The sequence below is a fragment of the Rhizophagus irregularis genome, chromosome 31 (genome assembly GCF_026210795.1).
Source record: "Rhizophagus irregularis chromosome 31, complete sequence".
In the NCBI taxonomy this organism is placed as follows: Eukaryota; Fungi; Glomeromycota; class Glomeromycetes; order Glomerales; family Glomeraceae; genus Rhizophagus; species Rhizophagus irregularis.
The window spans coordinates 2387955-2406406 of NC_089459.1; the positions used below are offsets into that span (position 1 = coordinate 2387955).

Genomic DNA, 18452 nt, shown 5'->3' on the forward strand with positions numbered 1-18452 from the left:
CATGTCTAGAAAAGTAAATCAAAATAAACAAAAACAAATTTATTATTAATAATCCATCCTCAAATGTCAGAATTTAAGACGATCTTTTAAAATTCTTCTTGATGCATACCTAAGATATTATACTTTAGGAAAAATGATCAATATTAAATTAATAGACGGAGAATAAAAAAGAAATAAAAAAAAGATAAACAATTATTAAACGAGAAATCTTATAAAATATGTCGTACTTTAAATTTACTGGTGAATGGTTTACATAAGTAGCAATTTTGAACTAAGGTTTATTACATGATCTCGAAATCTATAAAGAGAGAATATTATGATGATCGGTTACAAATAAATTTGTATACATTAATTAACTATGAAGTATGAAGTATGAAGTTTTTCGTTCTTTGTTTTGAATATATAAATAGTAATTCATAGATAAAAGTGTTTCTTATACATTGCTATTTTTCACTAACAAACTTTTTATTTGTTTTGTTTTGCAAATTTTTTAAATAATTATCCGGCCGTTAATGATAAATTTGGAAAGAACTCATTTTTTGATGATTCAAATTATTCTTAGAACACAAGATTATTTTTAAGATGAATTTGTACTTTTTCGTGTATATATATATATATATATATATCAAAATATATTAATATATTTTCGAAAAAAAAATCCGTTATAAACTTTGATTGTTATCCATATTAAAACATTTTTCTTTTTAGATTTTTTTTTACCTTTCCTAATTGGGTACTTTATATATTTCAAATTAGGATAATAAAATTTTTGATGATTCTTATCAAATTACTATAATAGTAAATAGAAAACACCAATTTTGGGTTTTGTAAGATCACGTGACGACGAACGACCTGTCAACTGGGATTATTTTTAAACTTCGACTTACCCGAGCTTACCCCTTACGCTTTTTTTATCCCTTGTGTAAAAAAAAAACATTTTTGGCGTTTATTAATGCGGAATTTAAACTCCATTTAGTAAATAACGAATGAGAAAATGTAAGTTTTTTTTTTACATTAATTGTTATCAATTATTTATATCGCGTTTTAGATTAGAAATAAAACGCACGCAAATGATGCAATAATTTTCAAACTACGCTTTTTTTATTGATGTTGTGTTTCCTTCTAATTTCAATGAAAATATATAAAATTTGGAAATTAAACAAAGGGAATCGGGAATAGTACTTTTGTACAATATATCTTTCTAAAAAAAAAAGTTTAATTACGATAAGTTTAGTAAATACGGATGTCCCCGAATATTCCGAAGATTAAATATTGATATATATAGAAACCAACTAATTCTTTTAATATTGTTTCATTATTCTCATTATTCTTCTTTGAAAATTAATCTTTCCGGAAACCGTTTAAATTCTATAATAATAATAATAACACAACAAACTGTAGAAATTCCATTAATTCCATCCCTTTCTTTTTTAAAATATTCAATTTACTAAATATGTAAATTAGTTTCGTCATATAACTTGACAGATTTCAATAAGGGGGTAAAATATTATACACTATGACTATATAAAGTCATGATGGCAAAATCTTAAAAAATATGATACGGTTACAACATATTATTCACACTTGAATCATGCATAATTGCATTCATTCATTTATTCGAAAAATGGTATGCATTCATTGATTATTTAGTTTTTATAGTGTAATCGGAAGAAGAAAAAATGGTAGTGTTAATTAAATTGCTTTTCCTTCTACGCGTTATAAAATGTGTATCTAATTAGACCTAATATGGATTACAAATTTTTTATTAATAAAGATTTGGAAAAAACGAAAGGTTGTTAAGCTTTTCCAATAAAATCATTTCATTATTCGTTCTAATTCACTATTTTAGTAGTAATTATTGGAAGAAGACCGGAAAATCCGCTAAAAGTGGAACAATTCCGAACTCCATATTAGGTTTAATTCATTTATTTTCTGCGCCGATTCTCATAATAAATAAAATGCAAAGTAATTATTTCTATATGAAAAAAAAAATGAATGTTAAAGTTCATTCATTCAAAAATAAAAAATAAGAAAAATAAAATAATAATAAATAAATAAATAAATAAAACTGAGCATCTATTGGTACTTCTGTACACTATCTTGCCACGCATTTTAATAGTTATATACTAATATGGGTTATAAATAAAGAAAAAAAGAAAATGGGTAAATAAAAAAAAATAAATAAATAAAATTAATAAATAAATAAATAAGTGAGTAAATAAATAAATAAATAAATGAAAAAAAAAAAAATTTATTAACAACCTGTTTAAATAATTACAAAAATTATCTTATACATTATCAGATTTTTAAAGTATACCAATTATTTGATCATTCATTATTAGTATTACGCGTATTATTAAGAATTTGTAATAGGTGGCTCGATTTTCCGCGGCACCAACCGAGCAACCGAATTCAAATCCCGATTTGGATCCTTAAAAAAAAAACGCGTTTATTTAATAATGGATAATATAAAAAAAAATATATAAACTATTGTAAAAATTTATTTATAAATAGTGCATGTAACAAGAATGATTTTTTTTTTTCTCTACGTTCGTATCATATATTCCTATTTCATTTATTATCTTATAATTTCACTACTTTAAACCCACCATAACTATATTCATTCTCTGTGAAACAAACCAAACCACCGAGGAAAAAAATTCCTACATAAAATATCCTAAGAAAATTATTATACCCGTCCCCTTTTTTCTTAGAACAAATCATTATTTTCGCGTCAACTTCCTCCATATGACGAATTCAATTCAAGAACCAAAACGAAATGTTCGTAATACCAATACTAAAAAGAAGTCATCAAAACAAAATGGTAAAAGGAAATCATCATCAAAACGTAAAGATCCTGAGATTACATTAAATTTACCATTTCCTCCCAATGTTAAACTTGAAAAATTTTTTCCTTCCAAATATACTGTAAGCTTGAGAACTCTTAATGCATTCATCATTTATAGAAAAGTTGTCAGTGCTGAGATCAAGAAAAATAAGATTACTTTATGTTGGAGTAAAATTTCAACAATTGCATCAAATAAGTGGAAGCTTGAAGATGCTGAAGTTAAACAACATTATAGAGATCTTGCTGAAAAAACTAAAACCTTGTATAGATCTAAACATTTGTTTTATGTTCATCAAGGAAAGAACGCTGCCAGTTCTGTAATGCTTCAAGATAATGGGGAAACAACCGATAATACCCCAAAAACTTTTACTTTTGTATATTCGGAATATGAAAAAAATCTTTCAAATGATTCAGGTGTTGAACAACAAAAAAACGCATTTAATGAACAAATTGAGGGTACTTTAGAAACTCCTGAAATTTCTAATGTCGATCCTCATGTTTTGAATGAAAGTGATCAAACTATCATTCCACCTTCCAACACCGGGTTTAATCTTGAACATAACTTCTTCAATTTTGTTAATATGGTTGGCTTACCAATTACTACATTTTTGCATGATGACAGATCATTTCCCCTATTTCAACTTGAAATGGCAAATAATAATATGCCCGAATTCGATGATCATAGATTTATTTAATTTTCATATATATATTATATATATATATATATATATATCAAAAACCTTTATTTGGTATAATTGATTATTAATATTTTAAATATTTGAACATTTCGTTAATACCTATTTCATTAATTATTCCATAGGGTATAAGACAATTAAGACTTAGAAGAAAATTAAGGATATAATTATTATATAAGATAATAATATATAAGTATGACAAAAAAAAAAAAACTAAATTAGACTTAGGATATTAAGACTAATATTTGTATAGCATTCATGCAGGAATGTTGTATAAATATATATTAAGTTATCTCGATTAGCGTTTACCGCATCGGTTCTTATTTTAACGTCATCAACGTCATCACAAATCACTCGACTTCCACCTTACATCATCAATCACATGATTATCATAATACGTCATTCTAATTTCATTTGTTAAAAAAAAAATAATTTCGGTTTTTAAAAAATATATTTTTTTCTTCGTGATTTTGTTTGTTTATTTTTATTATAGGAATGTATTTAAATTTATTATTTATTAAGATAATATTCTTAATCTCTTTTATAAATGAGAGAATTTTTTTTTTTATGTCGAAAAAAGTATGTATGTTACGTTATTTCAACCGTAAAATTGGCTTTTTTTTTTAATAAAATCATTTTATTACAAATAAAAGGGGTAAACATTTATCTCCATTCATTTAAGTCAAAGTACCAAATTTAGCCAAAATTGTGGCTTTTAATACTTGTAACTCTTGAAAAAAATATGTTCAAATGTAATGATAATCCTAACCAGGGGTAATCCGACGGAATGCCATTTTATAATAATTATTCGGATATTAAAGGACCGATATTTAAAAATAATACAAATTTATATGACAAATCTATTATAGGATGCATGAATGATCCAATCGTTTTCAAAGATCTCGTTTAAAACTTTTTATTGTTGCGCAGAAAAAGATAGTCTAACATAAACTTCAATATCAAAAAAAAAGTTATATATATCTTTAATTAGGTTCTCTTAATTTGGTTTTACAAAATTAAAAATTTTCGGATAGTTCCGGACTAGGGCGAAGTAGAAAAGTTCCCTATTTAATTATTGCCCCCGTTTGATCGGTTTAGTTTCATACCAGAATAATTCATGTTGATCTAACGGAAAAATTTAATACGTAAATGATCATCGAAAAAAAGAAAGATTGCTCCATCAATCCCTTAACTTTATTTCACCAATAAAAGCTTTTACTGCAAGTTATAGAAAGTGGAAAAATATGTATATGTATATTTTTTTTTTTACGATTCGTACAAGAACAAAACAAAACAAAACGTTTAATTTTTTTTGTCAATTCTTGTCAAAAAGAGATTAAGTAGTGTAATCTGCAAGTTATAAAAAAGTTGCAACAATTCAATCAAATCAAGAATTGCACAAAAATTGATAATGTGACACAAAATAATTCTAGATAAGTCACGTGGATTTTATTATTTGTTCTAATGGAGTAATTTCACGTCATGTTTAGTTTGGTTTGGCATAAATACAATGAAATCAATAAAATGATGTAAAATGATGTAATTAATAAATTATAAAAATCCAATTAAATATAATTTAAAATAATTCCCATTCATTGAAAGTTTATGCACGTTAAAATTAAAAAGAGAATAAATGGTTTATTGACTAATATAATACTATTATGCTAACGCATTTCGAAAATCAAAACAAATTCCTTAAGGAAGAGAATGATCGTCATAAGTACGCAAAATTTGAAGGTAAATGATTTATGCAGTTTCAAAAAGGAAATTTTGTAGAGGTTTTCGAAGTTTGCATAATTTTACGCTCACACTGAAATTTTTTAGCATGATCAACCAGTCACGAGGCAGAATAACACGTGTTCTTGGTCAAGACAAAAAAAAGACCTTAAATTAAAAATTTTCCTCCGATTATATTATATTATATTTAAAATGATATAAATGATATAAATGATATGCAAAAAAAAAAATAAATAAAGTATATAATATAAGTAAAATAAGACACTATTTTAAAATATACTTGAATTTATCGTATGCATAATTATACATGACACAATATTCTTTTACATGTTATTGTACAATATGTTATAATATGTTTATTTTATGTTATTTAGAATTTATATATTTCTTTTATTTTAATTATTTATTTATTTATTTTTTTTTTTAGCATTACGCTATATATATACCGTATATATATATATATATATATAGATATATAACATTTTATTTATATTTATCAGCCATTGAAGAGCTGAAAAAAGTTTTTTGAAATTATTAATTTATTAATTTCATATTTTTAATTGTATTACTTGAAATAGTTTTAAATTTGATGTCATGAGTTCAACCAGTATGAAGTAAACCGGAATTATAATTAGTAATAATACATTATTATAAATATTATTTATGCTTATTCTTATCGGTTATTCCGAGTAAATGATTTGTTTGTGACATAAAATGGAAAAAGTCTCTTGCATATATTTTATTTAATATTGTGCTCGAGTTGATTTACGTACACTGCAGATGATCGGGAAGAAGCAGGTAATTCCGAGCACAAATTCTTCCAGTTATATAAAAAAAAAAAAAAGTTTATTTTATAAAATAAAAATAAAAATTCATATAATAATTTGAATATTAATTGACTCGTAAAAAAATGGTAAATTATTACCGTGTTTATTTCATATACAAAAAAAAAAACTTATTGAATAATAATAATAATAATAATATATATATATATATATATATATAATAAAAATATAAAACTTTTTAAAATATAAAACTTTTTATGTTTCAAGGATTTAAGCCCGCTTAAATACTAGTTATAAAATTACCAAAAGAATAAGTACGCGTATTTGAGTTGATGTCCTTATTTATCCATAACCGCTGAAAGAATGGACGAATTATATGTAATTATTTGAGCATAATTTTTTTAAATAAAGAAAAAAAAAACTTTTTTTTCTAAAAAAACTTACTTTGTTTAAAAATTTTTAATATAATTTGAAATAGTATATATAAAGTATCTTATAAATTGTTATAATGTTTCTATAATAGGCTATTACGTCATCCATGATTTTTTTTTTTACATAAACATATTACCAAAACACCAATTACATCTTTTGATTATTTATTTAAATAAAATAAATAAATAAATAAATAAATAAAAGGCATACGGATAAATAATAAAAAAAAAATATAAGAATAATAAAATAAAAAAATTAATTGGTTCTGAATCTATAAAAACAACAAATGAAACCAGAAAGACAATACATCCTATTATTAAATTACCTATCTGCATAATGAACTAACATTGCATATATAATAAATAATGAATTTAATTTTTAGTAAACACGATACATCTTCTTAAAAGATGTTTCTAGATCCATTTAATTTGTTGAAAAAATTCCCAAAGCTTACTTGCTTTATTTACATCAATTCTTAATAATTTTTGTGCATCACTCTTACGAAATGGTAAATTCTTTTTAATATATCTTCTCGCTGAAGAAATTAAAATATATTTTGATGTTAAATATTGTACAGGAGTTAAACGTAAGATGGAAGTCACGTGAGCTTCTTTTGGATGTAAGAGAGGATAATGAGTTAAATGAGAAATGTTAAGTGGTTGACCCTTCCATTTTATATTTATATTAGCATTATCTAAACAAGTAGTTTCAATATTTAAATCTTTGATGTTTTTTTTGAGTTCGTTGATTTCCATTGTAGGTGGATTTGGGAAAAGAACTGATTTCGTTTCAGTAAATGTTGTCGAAGTAACATTTAATGTGGACTTTAATAATCCACGGTCTTGCATAACTCTAGCCAAACTATTACTTTTTCTCTTTCTTTCAGAAAATGGTTTATCATAACTTCGAATTTTAGAAATACTAGTCTTTTGTACTTTTGAAAAATTAGTGTGTGAATTCATTGGAAAATTAGAATTAATAGGTGAATTAATTGGTGAATTTAATAAATAATTTATCTTCATTGGGGAAGACGAATCATCAGATGATTCCATATCAATTTTTAAGTTTGGTGCAATTTTTTGATACTGTTTTACGCGGGAACAAAGGGTTGGTCCTACAATATGAACTTTATTATCAAAATTAGGTTCAATCTCTGATGCGTTTGATTTGGCCGTAGTTTGCATTGTTGTTTTTTCTGGTGTTAATGTTGTTCCATCATTGATCAAGCATGTGGAAATTGTGGAAATTTTTGCATGTATATCACCATTTGTGCCTCCCACACATTGAGGCACAGCCATCGTCATTTTATGAATTGATGAAGATCTTTCAAATGGTATATTATTATTATATTGATTACTTTCTGAGCAAGTTAAATCTTGAGTAGGTTCAGATAATAACATTTTAATTGATAGACGTGAACTTTGATTAAAATAATCCGGTTGTGAATTATGATTAAAATTTGAATAATTATTATTTGTCGGGGAATAAATTTGGGATATCGGTTTAGGTGTTTGATGCAAAAAATTAAAAGATGAATTATTTAAAGATAAAGAATCTTCAAAATTGTTCCTTCGTTTTATTACGAAATCATCATTTGGTGAAGTTGGTGTTGATATAGGCGGAGAAGGTGTTTGCGACAATAAACTACTACTATAATTATAATTATAATTATAATTATCATAATTATAATTATTATAGTTATCGTAGTTATAAAATTTATTGTATTGCGAGTGCATTACTTTCAAATAAATACTAATAAATACAATAAATACAATAAATATATAAATCAAAACGAAAAGAAGTAAAAATATATATATATATATATATAATATCTTGTGTGTAATAAATAAATATATATATAACGATATATACTGTAACGAAACGATATATAGGTATATTACTTTAATTTTATTCAAGGACTTTTTTTTTAAAAAGGCTCGTTGACGAAAATTCAAAAAAAGAGATAGTTCTTTCTTTCTTTTTTTATTTTTTTTTAAAAAAAAAGAAAAAAAAGTTCAAATAAGATTTTTTTTTTTTTTCAGCCGATCATAAAAAAAACAAATGAAGATATGTCGTATTTATATTGTCCCTGCATATGAATAAAAAAAAAAAAATTTTTTTTTTGCACGCGATAATTCATTTTAAGGTACTGATTTCTTTATTATTCGGAGATTTGAAATGACGAATTCAATTATAAGATGTATGTTTATCAATACGGTAGTCATAAACGGTAAAAGGGTAACAATGTGAAGTATTTTATTTTTTACTCTTTATTGAAATAAAGAAATGCGAATCACTCCCGATCATGACATCGTAAGTTACTCTACATTTTTATTTATTTATTTACTTATTTTTTATTTTATTTAATTTATTGATTTTCATTCTCTCCTTATCCCTTTTTTTTTTGAATGTTGAATATTTTTTTAATTTTAATCGAATTTTAAAATGAATAAATATTTGTACATTAACTTTCGTCATTTTTATATTACTGAATGTATAATTTTATGACATTATAAAATTTATTACTACTTTCGGAACTTTTTTTTATTTTATGAAAATAAAATAATTTTTTAACGGACCAATTAAAAAATTTTACATCAAATTCACGTTGATAAAAAAATTCAACTTTTTTAAATTATAAATAACTTTTTTTTTTTCCCTTGTGAATGGTATAAATAAACGTGTTTGCGTAATACAAAATTATTAAAGTTTAAGGAAGATCATCATTGATTGGATAACTCGAGTCACATGAACTGTAGCAATGGTAAATAGGATCACTAATCATTTTTAAAATTATTCGTTAACATTGTTAATATTATTACGCGAAACGATAAATTTGTTTAATTCAAAAATATCAATTGTTCTTTTCGCCCCTTCCACGATTTATAATTTGTTTTCTGCATGTTTAACTATGAATAGTAAAAAAAGAATAAATATTTTTATTAAACAAAATAATAATAATATGATATTTTTACGATTTTTCCTTTAGTTTACTTATATTTACTTACCAACATCGAAAGAGGATGATAATCAATTCAAATTATAAATGATTATATAATAATAATAAATTTTTATTTTTATAATTCATAAATTTTTTTACCTCGTTCCTCTCCTTTTTTTTTTTAAAAAAAAAAGACAATATTAAATATTAATTTAAGGAATTTTTCCTTTGTTATATTGAAATAGTTAGAGTGTTTGTTTCAAGCGACATATTATGATCTGAGTAATAAATACATAACTTTATTTATATACATAATACTATATATATATATGTATATATAGATAGATAGATTATATTTATGCAAGAAAAAAAGAGTGATTATTTTAATCCCTGACAAATAAATTCATGCTTGTTTACCATTTAATGTAAATAATGTTATTAATTGTATATATACAGTATCTTCGAAAAATAGATCTTTTGAATTTTTTTTTTAAAAAAAAATTATACATACATATATATATATATATATATATAAATAAATCGTTCATTGTGAAAGGCTTTGTTTGAAATTGATTAAATTGATTGGATCAAATTTATCAAATTTAGGAAAAAAAAATAATAATTTTTGTTTGGTAGTTTCCTGTGCAGCAAGGATAAATAATATAATGACATATTACTTCAAAAACAGTGTTATGATCAAATTTTTAGAAATCTTTTTTTAAAGTATAATAAATAAATAAATAAATAAATAAAATAACACGTGAGCTGGAAATCCCCCGACTTTGCCGGTCACTTCTGTCAATAAAAGTCACGCGGGTACCAACTAATCATCAAAGAAATAAAACATGTGATTTTAATAGTGCCTAATTTATACTTAATTTAGAAAAATATTACAAATATTTCCCGATAGATTTTTTATATATATATAATATATTTAATAAATTTTTGTTTGTCACAAAAATATTCAATCATTATCTTCAAAAATCTCTTTTTTTTTTTCTATTAATAAAATGATTTTTTTTTTACACGTACATTTACTACCGTGTGTAAATTACACAACTTGTAAACCAAGTTTACATGTGATGAGAACATCAAAAACGCCCTTTGGATTAAACAAAAAGAAAATATTAAACAAATCAGGTATAGATATCATTCAACAATTAGTAATCTTTTATTCTTTATTGTAAAACCGGTTCAAATAAAGTGTACATATAAAAGCCGTATCACACACGAGTTTCGTTTTTCGTTTTTTTTAATATTGTTCATTTTTTTACAACGTATGACTATTCTGCAAAAATTAAAGTTATTATTATATTTCAAAACCCCAATAATATATGATTGAGTTTAAAAAAAAAAAACAATCAGTTTTAGATTTTTTAACGGAAATTTCCGATAAACTGACAAAATGGCGTTTATTATCGTAACTTATTTAATAACGCGTTCGTTATTTCTATTATTTACTCATTCATTTTAATATCAAATTTTTCAATCAAAAAAAATTCAAAAAAGGTTTCTTTTTAAAATTTAAAAAGAGTTCAAACATAATTTCGCGTTCCTTTTATTTGTAAACTTGCAGTTTATTAGTTTATTCTTAACCATAAAATCAATGATCACAATAGATCATTGTAAAATTTAATTTCTCTATATATAATTTATTATTAAAGATTCATTGACTTTATTTATTTTTTTGCTTGATCGACACACAAAAGAATTATTGTGGAGTGATATATATAAATATAGTTTTTTATTGCACTACTGCACTAAAGCACTAAAGCACTTACGAGCTAGAAAATGTAATAAAAATCTTTGGGTTTGATCAGGTGTTTATTTAAGAATCTTCTCAATTCTTCTTTAGAAGTAAAGAACGAACTTACTTGTATTCCAAATATATATTTATTTAAAAAAAATTTTTTTGTTATCTGATGAATTCTGATGAATTCAATTTGAAAATATAATATATATATATACTATGTATGTTATGTAATGTATACATGTATGTATGTATATATATGTATATATATATATATATATATATAGATACTTTATATAGTTTCAGCCGGCATACATATACACATGAAAAATCGGTCATTTTGAATGACCAAGAGATCTATCTGATAATTATTAACTTGAATAACGTAGTATAAATTTTATTTGTTGTACAGTACCAATAATAAAGTTTTAGAAAAAAAAAAAAATTGTGTTAAAATAATTTTTAATATCTTCATTCATTCACACTATCATAATTTTTACACATGGTCCATATTTTTTTGTTTGAAATGATTTTAAGTTTACACATCTTCTTATCTGACGTGTTACACGCTTAAATGTCTAACTCAATGTAAAAATTATATATATCACACCCCTGAATAGATTTGATCTAAAATGTTTAAAGTGTTAAAAAATTAAGTTGTGAAATGTCTACATATAAAGGAAAAAGTTTGATACAGGTTACAAAAAAAAACGCCCATGTCTCCACGATTATAGGTGCTTTTAACCGGGGTTTATGAAAAAAAAAGTTAATTAACTATAATTAAAGATGACTTACATGTAACATAAATCTAAAATAGGAAAAAAAAACCCAGAGATTACCGGAGTAAATCGGAGTTAAAAATAAAATAAAATAAATATAAAATAATAAAATAATAAAATAAAATTTAAATAAAATAAAATAAGATAAATAAATTAGTCATTTAAAAAAGATCATTCACATATAATATGTATTTTTTATTGGATTTGTAATATCAATAAAAGTGCGGCTTCGGAAAAACTTATTAGGAATTTAAAAAGGGGTGTTTTTTAAATTTTTTTTTTTTTAAATTCATGATGATCATTGGCGTAATTGAATTGCTTCCCTTAAAAAAAAAACACAAGTGTTTTTAACAACATCTGATGATCTAGACCTAACTATTAATTGGTCAACTAAATTAATCTGTCAAATTTATCAATTTCAATTAGAGAACGTTAAAGAAAACGCTCATATTACAACATCTGATGTTGTAAATGATTGTGAAACAACATACAAGTATTAATTTACCAGGTACGACGAATAAAATTAGAATTTATAATAGTAAACAAATTAGCATTAGCGTATTCGGTAGAAAGCCTGATAATATTTAGATCATCCCCAAAGTATTGTAAGTATTGTACTATATATATATAATATATATATATAATATTACCTTGTATATATATATATAATATATAATATATTACCATTTTCTCAAATTATAATAAGGTTATAAGATGATTTATCCGGTCCAAAAGATACATGATACATCTAATCCAACTTGATTTAACCACGAACTTTTTATTAAAAAATAAAAAAATTGCTTAGAATTACCCGTCAATAATGTTTATAATAATTTAAAAAAATTCTAAATTTGGAAATATATAGGTAATTTGTGCATTTTTATATGGTTTTGTATAACATTAGACCTGCAAAATTTTTTAACCAATATGGCTCGGAAAAATATATCGGACAATTTTTTGCTTTATTTGTTCATAATACTTTTTTTACTATCATCACCAGGAATGTCGACGAACCTTTTTGATAACTCAAATATTTTTAGTAATCTTTTTAATTATTTGTTTTCTTTATTTCCAACAAATTATGAACACATTGGTGACAATTTATTATTATCTGGATGATTATAAATATCTCATATATCTAAACAAGTTCATTTTGCAAATCAAATACTTAATTTTGTGGATTGTTTATTATTAAATTTCTTTAAAAAGAAGTACTTGCTTCGGTTAATCCCGCAAAATCAAATATTGATATGATGCATAAGATCGTCGGTCTACAGAATATAAAAGTACTAGATATACCGCAATTTTCCGTAGTTTCAAAAGCGAAGAGGAGAATTCCGCGGAATCTTTTACGGACATCTGCGTATTCGATTTAATAATAAGGTCGGACAAAGTCTTTTTTAAGAAGATATTGTATAAAATGTTCCGAATGTTTGTCGTAAAAAGAATTGAAACTTTTTTTTTATAAACGAAAAAAAAAAATAACAAGTAATTAACTCCCGAAAAATTTATTATTTGTATATTATAACCTGTTACACAATATAAATATATATATTTTTTTTTTGTTTCCATAATATCTTTGGTGGACCTCGTCCAAAAATTTATGGGATCTTTACTTTTAATGGATGAAATGAAGTGGGATGATATTAAATTTAAACAATCCCATGTGATCTTTTGTAACATAAATAAATTATAAAGTTTTGATTTATATGCACAGACAATTAGTTTTTTCTGGTAGAATAAATATCACGCCATAATTTATTATTATATTTTAATTCCTTTTGTTCTTTTACTATACATACTCTTTTTTTTTTTTTTACCACTTTATTTAAACAATCGGAAAATCCTGAAAATCCTTTTTTTACTTTTTTTTTAAAAAATTTTTACAGAAATTTACCGGTTATGAATTAGTGAAAGGAAAAGATTGAAATTTACTGTTATAGGAAAATTTTTGTTTAAAATTTCCGGGACAGATAAAAGTCAATACGTCATTTAGATCTTATATTTATGTTAAGACATATGAAATTATATACATTTATAGTTAAAACGCGTAAATATTTTACCCATAAGAGAATGGTAAGAAAGAATTTAAAAATGTATAACCTTCGATAGTTCGATTAGGAATTTAATTTAAAATCTGGATTTAGAATTTTGTACTGATTATTGAAAAGCCTTATGATGGCATGATCGATTTTATGGTTAAATGTGGCTTTTTTATATAGAAATTACTTGGCATTTTTGTTTAATCATGAGTCAATTGAGTCATGAGAGTCATGACAAAGAAAAAAAAGTGATAATTAAGAAATTATATGTAATAAAAGTACTAAAAGGAGAAAAAAAACCGGAAAAAACCGAAATGTAAGAAAATTTCAATTTTTAATACATAGGAATGTTATTACTTTTTATTCACGTATTCATATTACTCACATGGCAAAATTATTAATTAATCACCCACATTGTATGATAAAAATCTATTCTAAAGAGAGACAATTATATATAATAAACGCATTACACTGCATTAACAACTTTTCCCCATTCATCATTATTTAAGTAGGCTTAAAAAAATACGCTTGGGAAAAAAAAATAAATAAAAACAAATAAAGTATCTCTTTTGATTTTCAATATGGTTTGACAAATTTTTTTTATGAGACAGATGTTTTGGAATATATGAATTTCTTTGATTTCTTGGGGCAAAAAATCCTTACAAGGTTAATCGGCGTAAATAAAAAGATTATAATTGTTATTTCGTAATTTTTTAAGTCTCTTACATTACATGGTCTGATAACGCCTTATTTCTTTATAAGTAATAATTTGATCAATTGAATTTGGAAAAAATCCTTTTCTTCCTTGTTATATTTGCTACTTTGTGTTTATGTTAATGACGCAGTGGCTGATTATTTTTTATGTGGAATTTCAACGATAAATTTGTACGACTAAAAAAAATTTTCTTTTACATCATTTTACTCTTACACTTGCATCTACGGTAGGAAAGAAATTTTTTTTATTACGTACATGAAAATATTTTAAAACTCGGAGAAAAAAAAAATTGATGCGGTTTCAGATGAGAATGACCAAAACCGTTTTATTACATATTTTTTTTTTTTTATTATTATTACTATTATTATTATTATTATTATTATTATTATTATTATTATTATTTTATTTTACTTTTTTTATTTTATTTTTATTTTATTTTTTTATTTTATTATTTTATAAAAATTCAAAAAAAAATAAAATAAAAATAAAAATAAAATACAATAAAAATGCTTAAAAAAAAAAAAAAAAAAAAAATTTCTTTAAAAGATACAACAATAAATTTAAAATAATTTAATTTGTATTTACATTAGTTTTTTCCTTTAGAATATAAATTTTACAAACAAAAAAAAATTTTTTTTTTTTTTTTTTAAATGACCAGTATATATTATAAACCTAAATTTATCACAGTAGTACATCCCCGAATATGTTGTTGTTACAGTCAAAAAAAACAATTCGGGCAGGGCCTTCTCCAGCTTCTTTATGAATTACTGTAAGTTCACCCATTTGTAAATGATTTAGAATTTTCCATTGTCTATATAAACTTGGCCCAACAGTTTAGCCGTTCGTATGAGCCTTTTTTTTTTTTATATTATTACATATTTCAAATTTATAATTTATATGTATATATAAAGTACATTATTTATATAAAATATATATTATTATAATTATAAATAAGAAGAAAAAAAAAAATATTAAAAATATTTAAAAATATTTTAAATATTTTTTAACTTGAAGCTTTTTTATTACTATATGCTTATTATATTTCAGACAAATTATAAATACACAATAAAAAAGGAATATAATACATACCGGCAAATTTACCATTTTCATGCATATATTAGTATAAAAAAGCGATCAAGGTTTTAAAATTAAACATACGACTAAAAATTTTTAAATTACTGATAAATAATAATAAAACTCCGTGATGCTCCCAAATTGGCTAGTCGGATCAAAACTAAAACTCTCTAATCAAGTGTGACACTAAATTTTATACAAAACAGAACTCGTTGCAAATATAAATAAGGATTGTTCCTCAAAAAAAAAATATCAATCTCTCTAAAAAAAAAAAAAAAAAATTTAATTCATTAAATTTAATGAATTAATTTTTTTTGACATTTCGTCATTTTTTTAATCTCACTAGATACTCGTGATTTTTTTTTTTCCTTTAGCCTTTAAAAAAGTCTCAAAAGTTCAACACTCGGTTGTTAAAATATTATCTTATAAATATCGTTCTCTCTAAAAAAAAAAAAAAAGAAAAAAAAACATATATATATATATATATATATATATATAAAATAAAATAACAATAAATATAAAATACCTTCTTTCTTTCTTTCTTTAAGAGAAACTTTTTTTTTTTTTTATTCCTCGTTAACAAATAGTTTTTGTCGTTTAATAGCATACATACAGTCTATAATCCATAATCCATTATTCATTCTCTTTTTTTTTTTCGTTTTATAACCTGTTAAAAAAAAAAATAAATAAAACAAAATATATAAAGTCTACACAATGTATCCTCAGATGAGACACTATACCATTTATACTGGAGAACAAAGATATTCGCCTGCTCCAGTCTCTCCTCCACCTTCACCACCAAAGTCTGACAGCATCTGGCCAACAATGAAAGGTAACGAACCTTATCCTTACAACAACTCCAAGGAAACTTTACACAAGTCCAATGTGGTTCATCCTTCGACACCAAACTTGAATTATGGCCCTTATCCCTACAATTCTTCTAGAGCGATATCCCATTCAAATCACGTGAAACAAAATTATTATGTTGATCACATGAAAACGATTGAAAGTTGGAGGCAACATTCGATGATAAACAACGATATTAATGATGATAATAAAGAAGAAGTTACCGAAATTTTACAAACTGAAACCAAAAAGTTATCTAGGATGAGCATAGATTTTATGTTGGATAATTCATGTGATGAATATGAAAATTTATCATCATCATCATCATCATCTACAACACCTGAATTTGGTAAGGAAATTGATCGTAGGGTTTATGCTGGTAGAAAACGAAGATGTCGTAAAAATCCTTATCCAATGAGAGCACCATCTAAAGATGCTCCAGGAATTAATCTTAAGGTAGATGTTTATACTCCAGTTATGAAAGATCCTGCTGCAATCTTACGCAGCAATGACACTTCTGCCGCTACGTCACCTACTGATTCAGTAGATTCCCGTCAATTTTCTAAAAACCAAATGTCATCAACAACATCCGTTCCACAATTCTCACCCATTTCTTTGGTTGAATCCAACAATGAATCAGATAGGAAGTCAAACGTTTCCTTAAAGATTAAGGAGAAATCATCGGGAAGAAGACGTCATCACAAAGAAGCTAGAGTGAAACGTTCTGGTGTCATCAAACCTGAACGAAAGAGAAAGGGAAATAGTTTGGCCAGGGTAATGACAGATAGAGGACTTTTGGAATCGATTTTTAATACTGATATCACTTCAACTGACATCAAATCGGTTAGAATACCTCCCCCACCACCAATGCGACATGATGAATTATTAAGTGTCATCAAAGAATTGAATATAGATCACAGTATCTTGGATAATTATACTCCAGATATCACTTGGAAAGGACAACCTCTTAATATCGCTCATTTACCTCATTATAGTGAACTACATGAGATTGAAGCAAAAGTAGTTTCAATATTACGCCTTACTCCAGTACAATATTTAACTGGAAAGCATACACTTGTTTCTGCTGCTAGAAGATATGTCCAAAGGGCCTTACCATTCAAGAAAAGTGATGCACAGAAACTTTTGCGCATCGATGTAAATAAAGCAAGTAAGCTTTGGGAATTCTTTCGTCAAGTCAAATGGATTTAAAGGTGACAATGATATCATTGTTATAGAACATCTTTATTTATTATGGATTGATAATTATTGGCAAAATCTCAAACAAAAAATTTTATAAATATGCTTATAAATACAATGAGTCGTTCCCATTTATTATTATTGTTTTTTTTTTTCAAAGAAACTGAATTTCATTATATTATTTGTAAATAATTTTTTTTTATTGCATAAATTTTAGATTTTCTTTCTTTTTTTTTCTTTCTTGATCATTTTTTTTTTATAAATTTTATTTTGTGAATAGATCTTTTTTTTTTTTTCTGTTACAAACGTAAACGTTTTACACAATTTTAAACGTTTATTTTCCCCTTTTTTTTTCCTTACCCAAATGCATTTTTATGTTTTCAATAACTTTTGTAAATACGAACGAAATTTCAACGGCTGTAATCGCGTAACTAATTGTAATTCGTGGGCAAACATATGCGTATAAATATTTTAAATTAATATAATTAACACGACTATTAAAATAGATTGATTAGAAAAAAAATTCGCCTTAACGATTTAATTTCGAAAACTTTCATCAATACGCTAAACTTCGATTTTAATAATAGTATGATTAAGATTAAGTAATTTAT

The 18452-nt window shown here is 24.2% G+C and overlaps 3 protein-coding genes across 3 annotated transcripts; 2 read left to right on the forward strand and 1 right to left on the reverse strand.

The window, feature by feature from the left end:
- Window positions 1-2748: 2748 nt before the first annotated feature.
- Window positions 2749-3543, forward strand: OCT59_022645 (uncharacterized protein; the record flags this gene model as incomplete). The annotated part of the gene is made up of 1 exon (XM_025315514.2): window positions 2749-3543. One exon carries the CDS (start codon window positions 2749-2751, stop codon window positions 3541-3543), a length of 795 nt encoding a protein of 264 aa, XP_025182621.1.
- Window positions 3544-6910: 3367 nt separating this feature from the next.
- Window positions 6911-8233, reverse strand: OCT59_022646 (uncharacterized protein; the record flags this gene model as incomplete). The annotated part of the gene is made up of 1 exon (XM_025315515.2): window positions 6911-8233. The coding sequence occupies one exon, from the start codon at window positions 8231-8233 to the stop codon at window positions 6911-6913; it is 1323 nt and encodes a 440-aa protein (XP_025182622.1).
- An 8138-nt stretch (window positions 8234-16371) lies between these two features.
- Window positions 16372-18352, forward strand: OCT59_022647 (uncharacterized protein; the record flags this gene model as incomplete). Its single annotated transcript, XM_066144911.1, has 2 exons — window positions 16372-17812; window positions 18348-18352. The coding sequence occupies exons 1-2, from the start codon at window positions 16513-16515 to the stop codon at window positions 18350-18352; spliced, it is 1305 nt and encodes a 434-aa protein (XP_066006327.1). The 5' UTR covers window positions 16372-16512.
- Window positions 18353-18452: the final 100 nt, after the last annotated feature.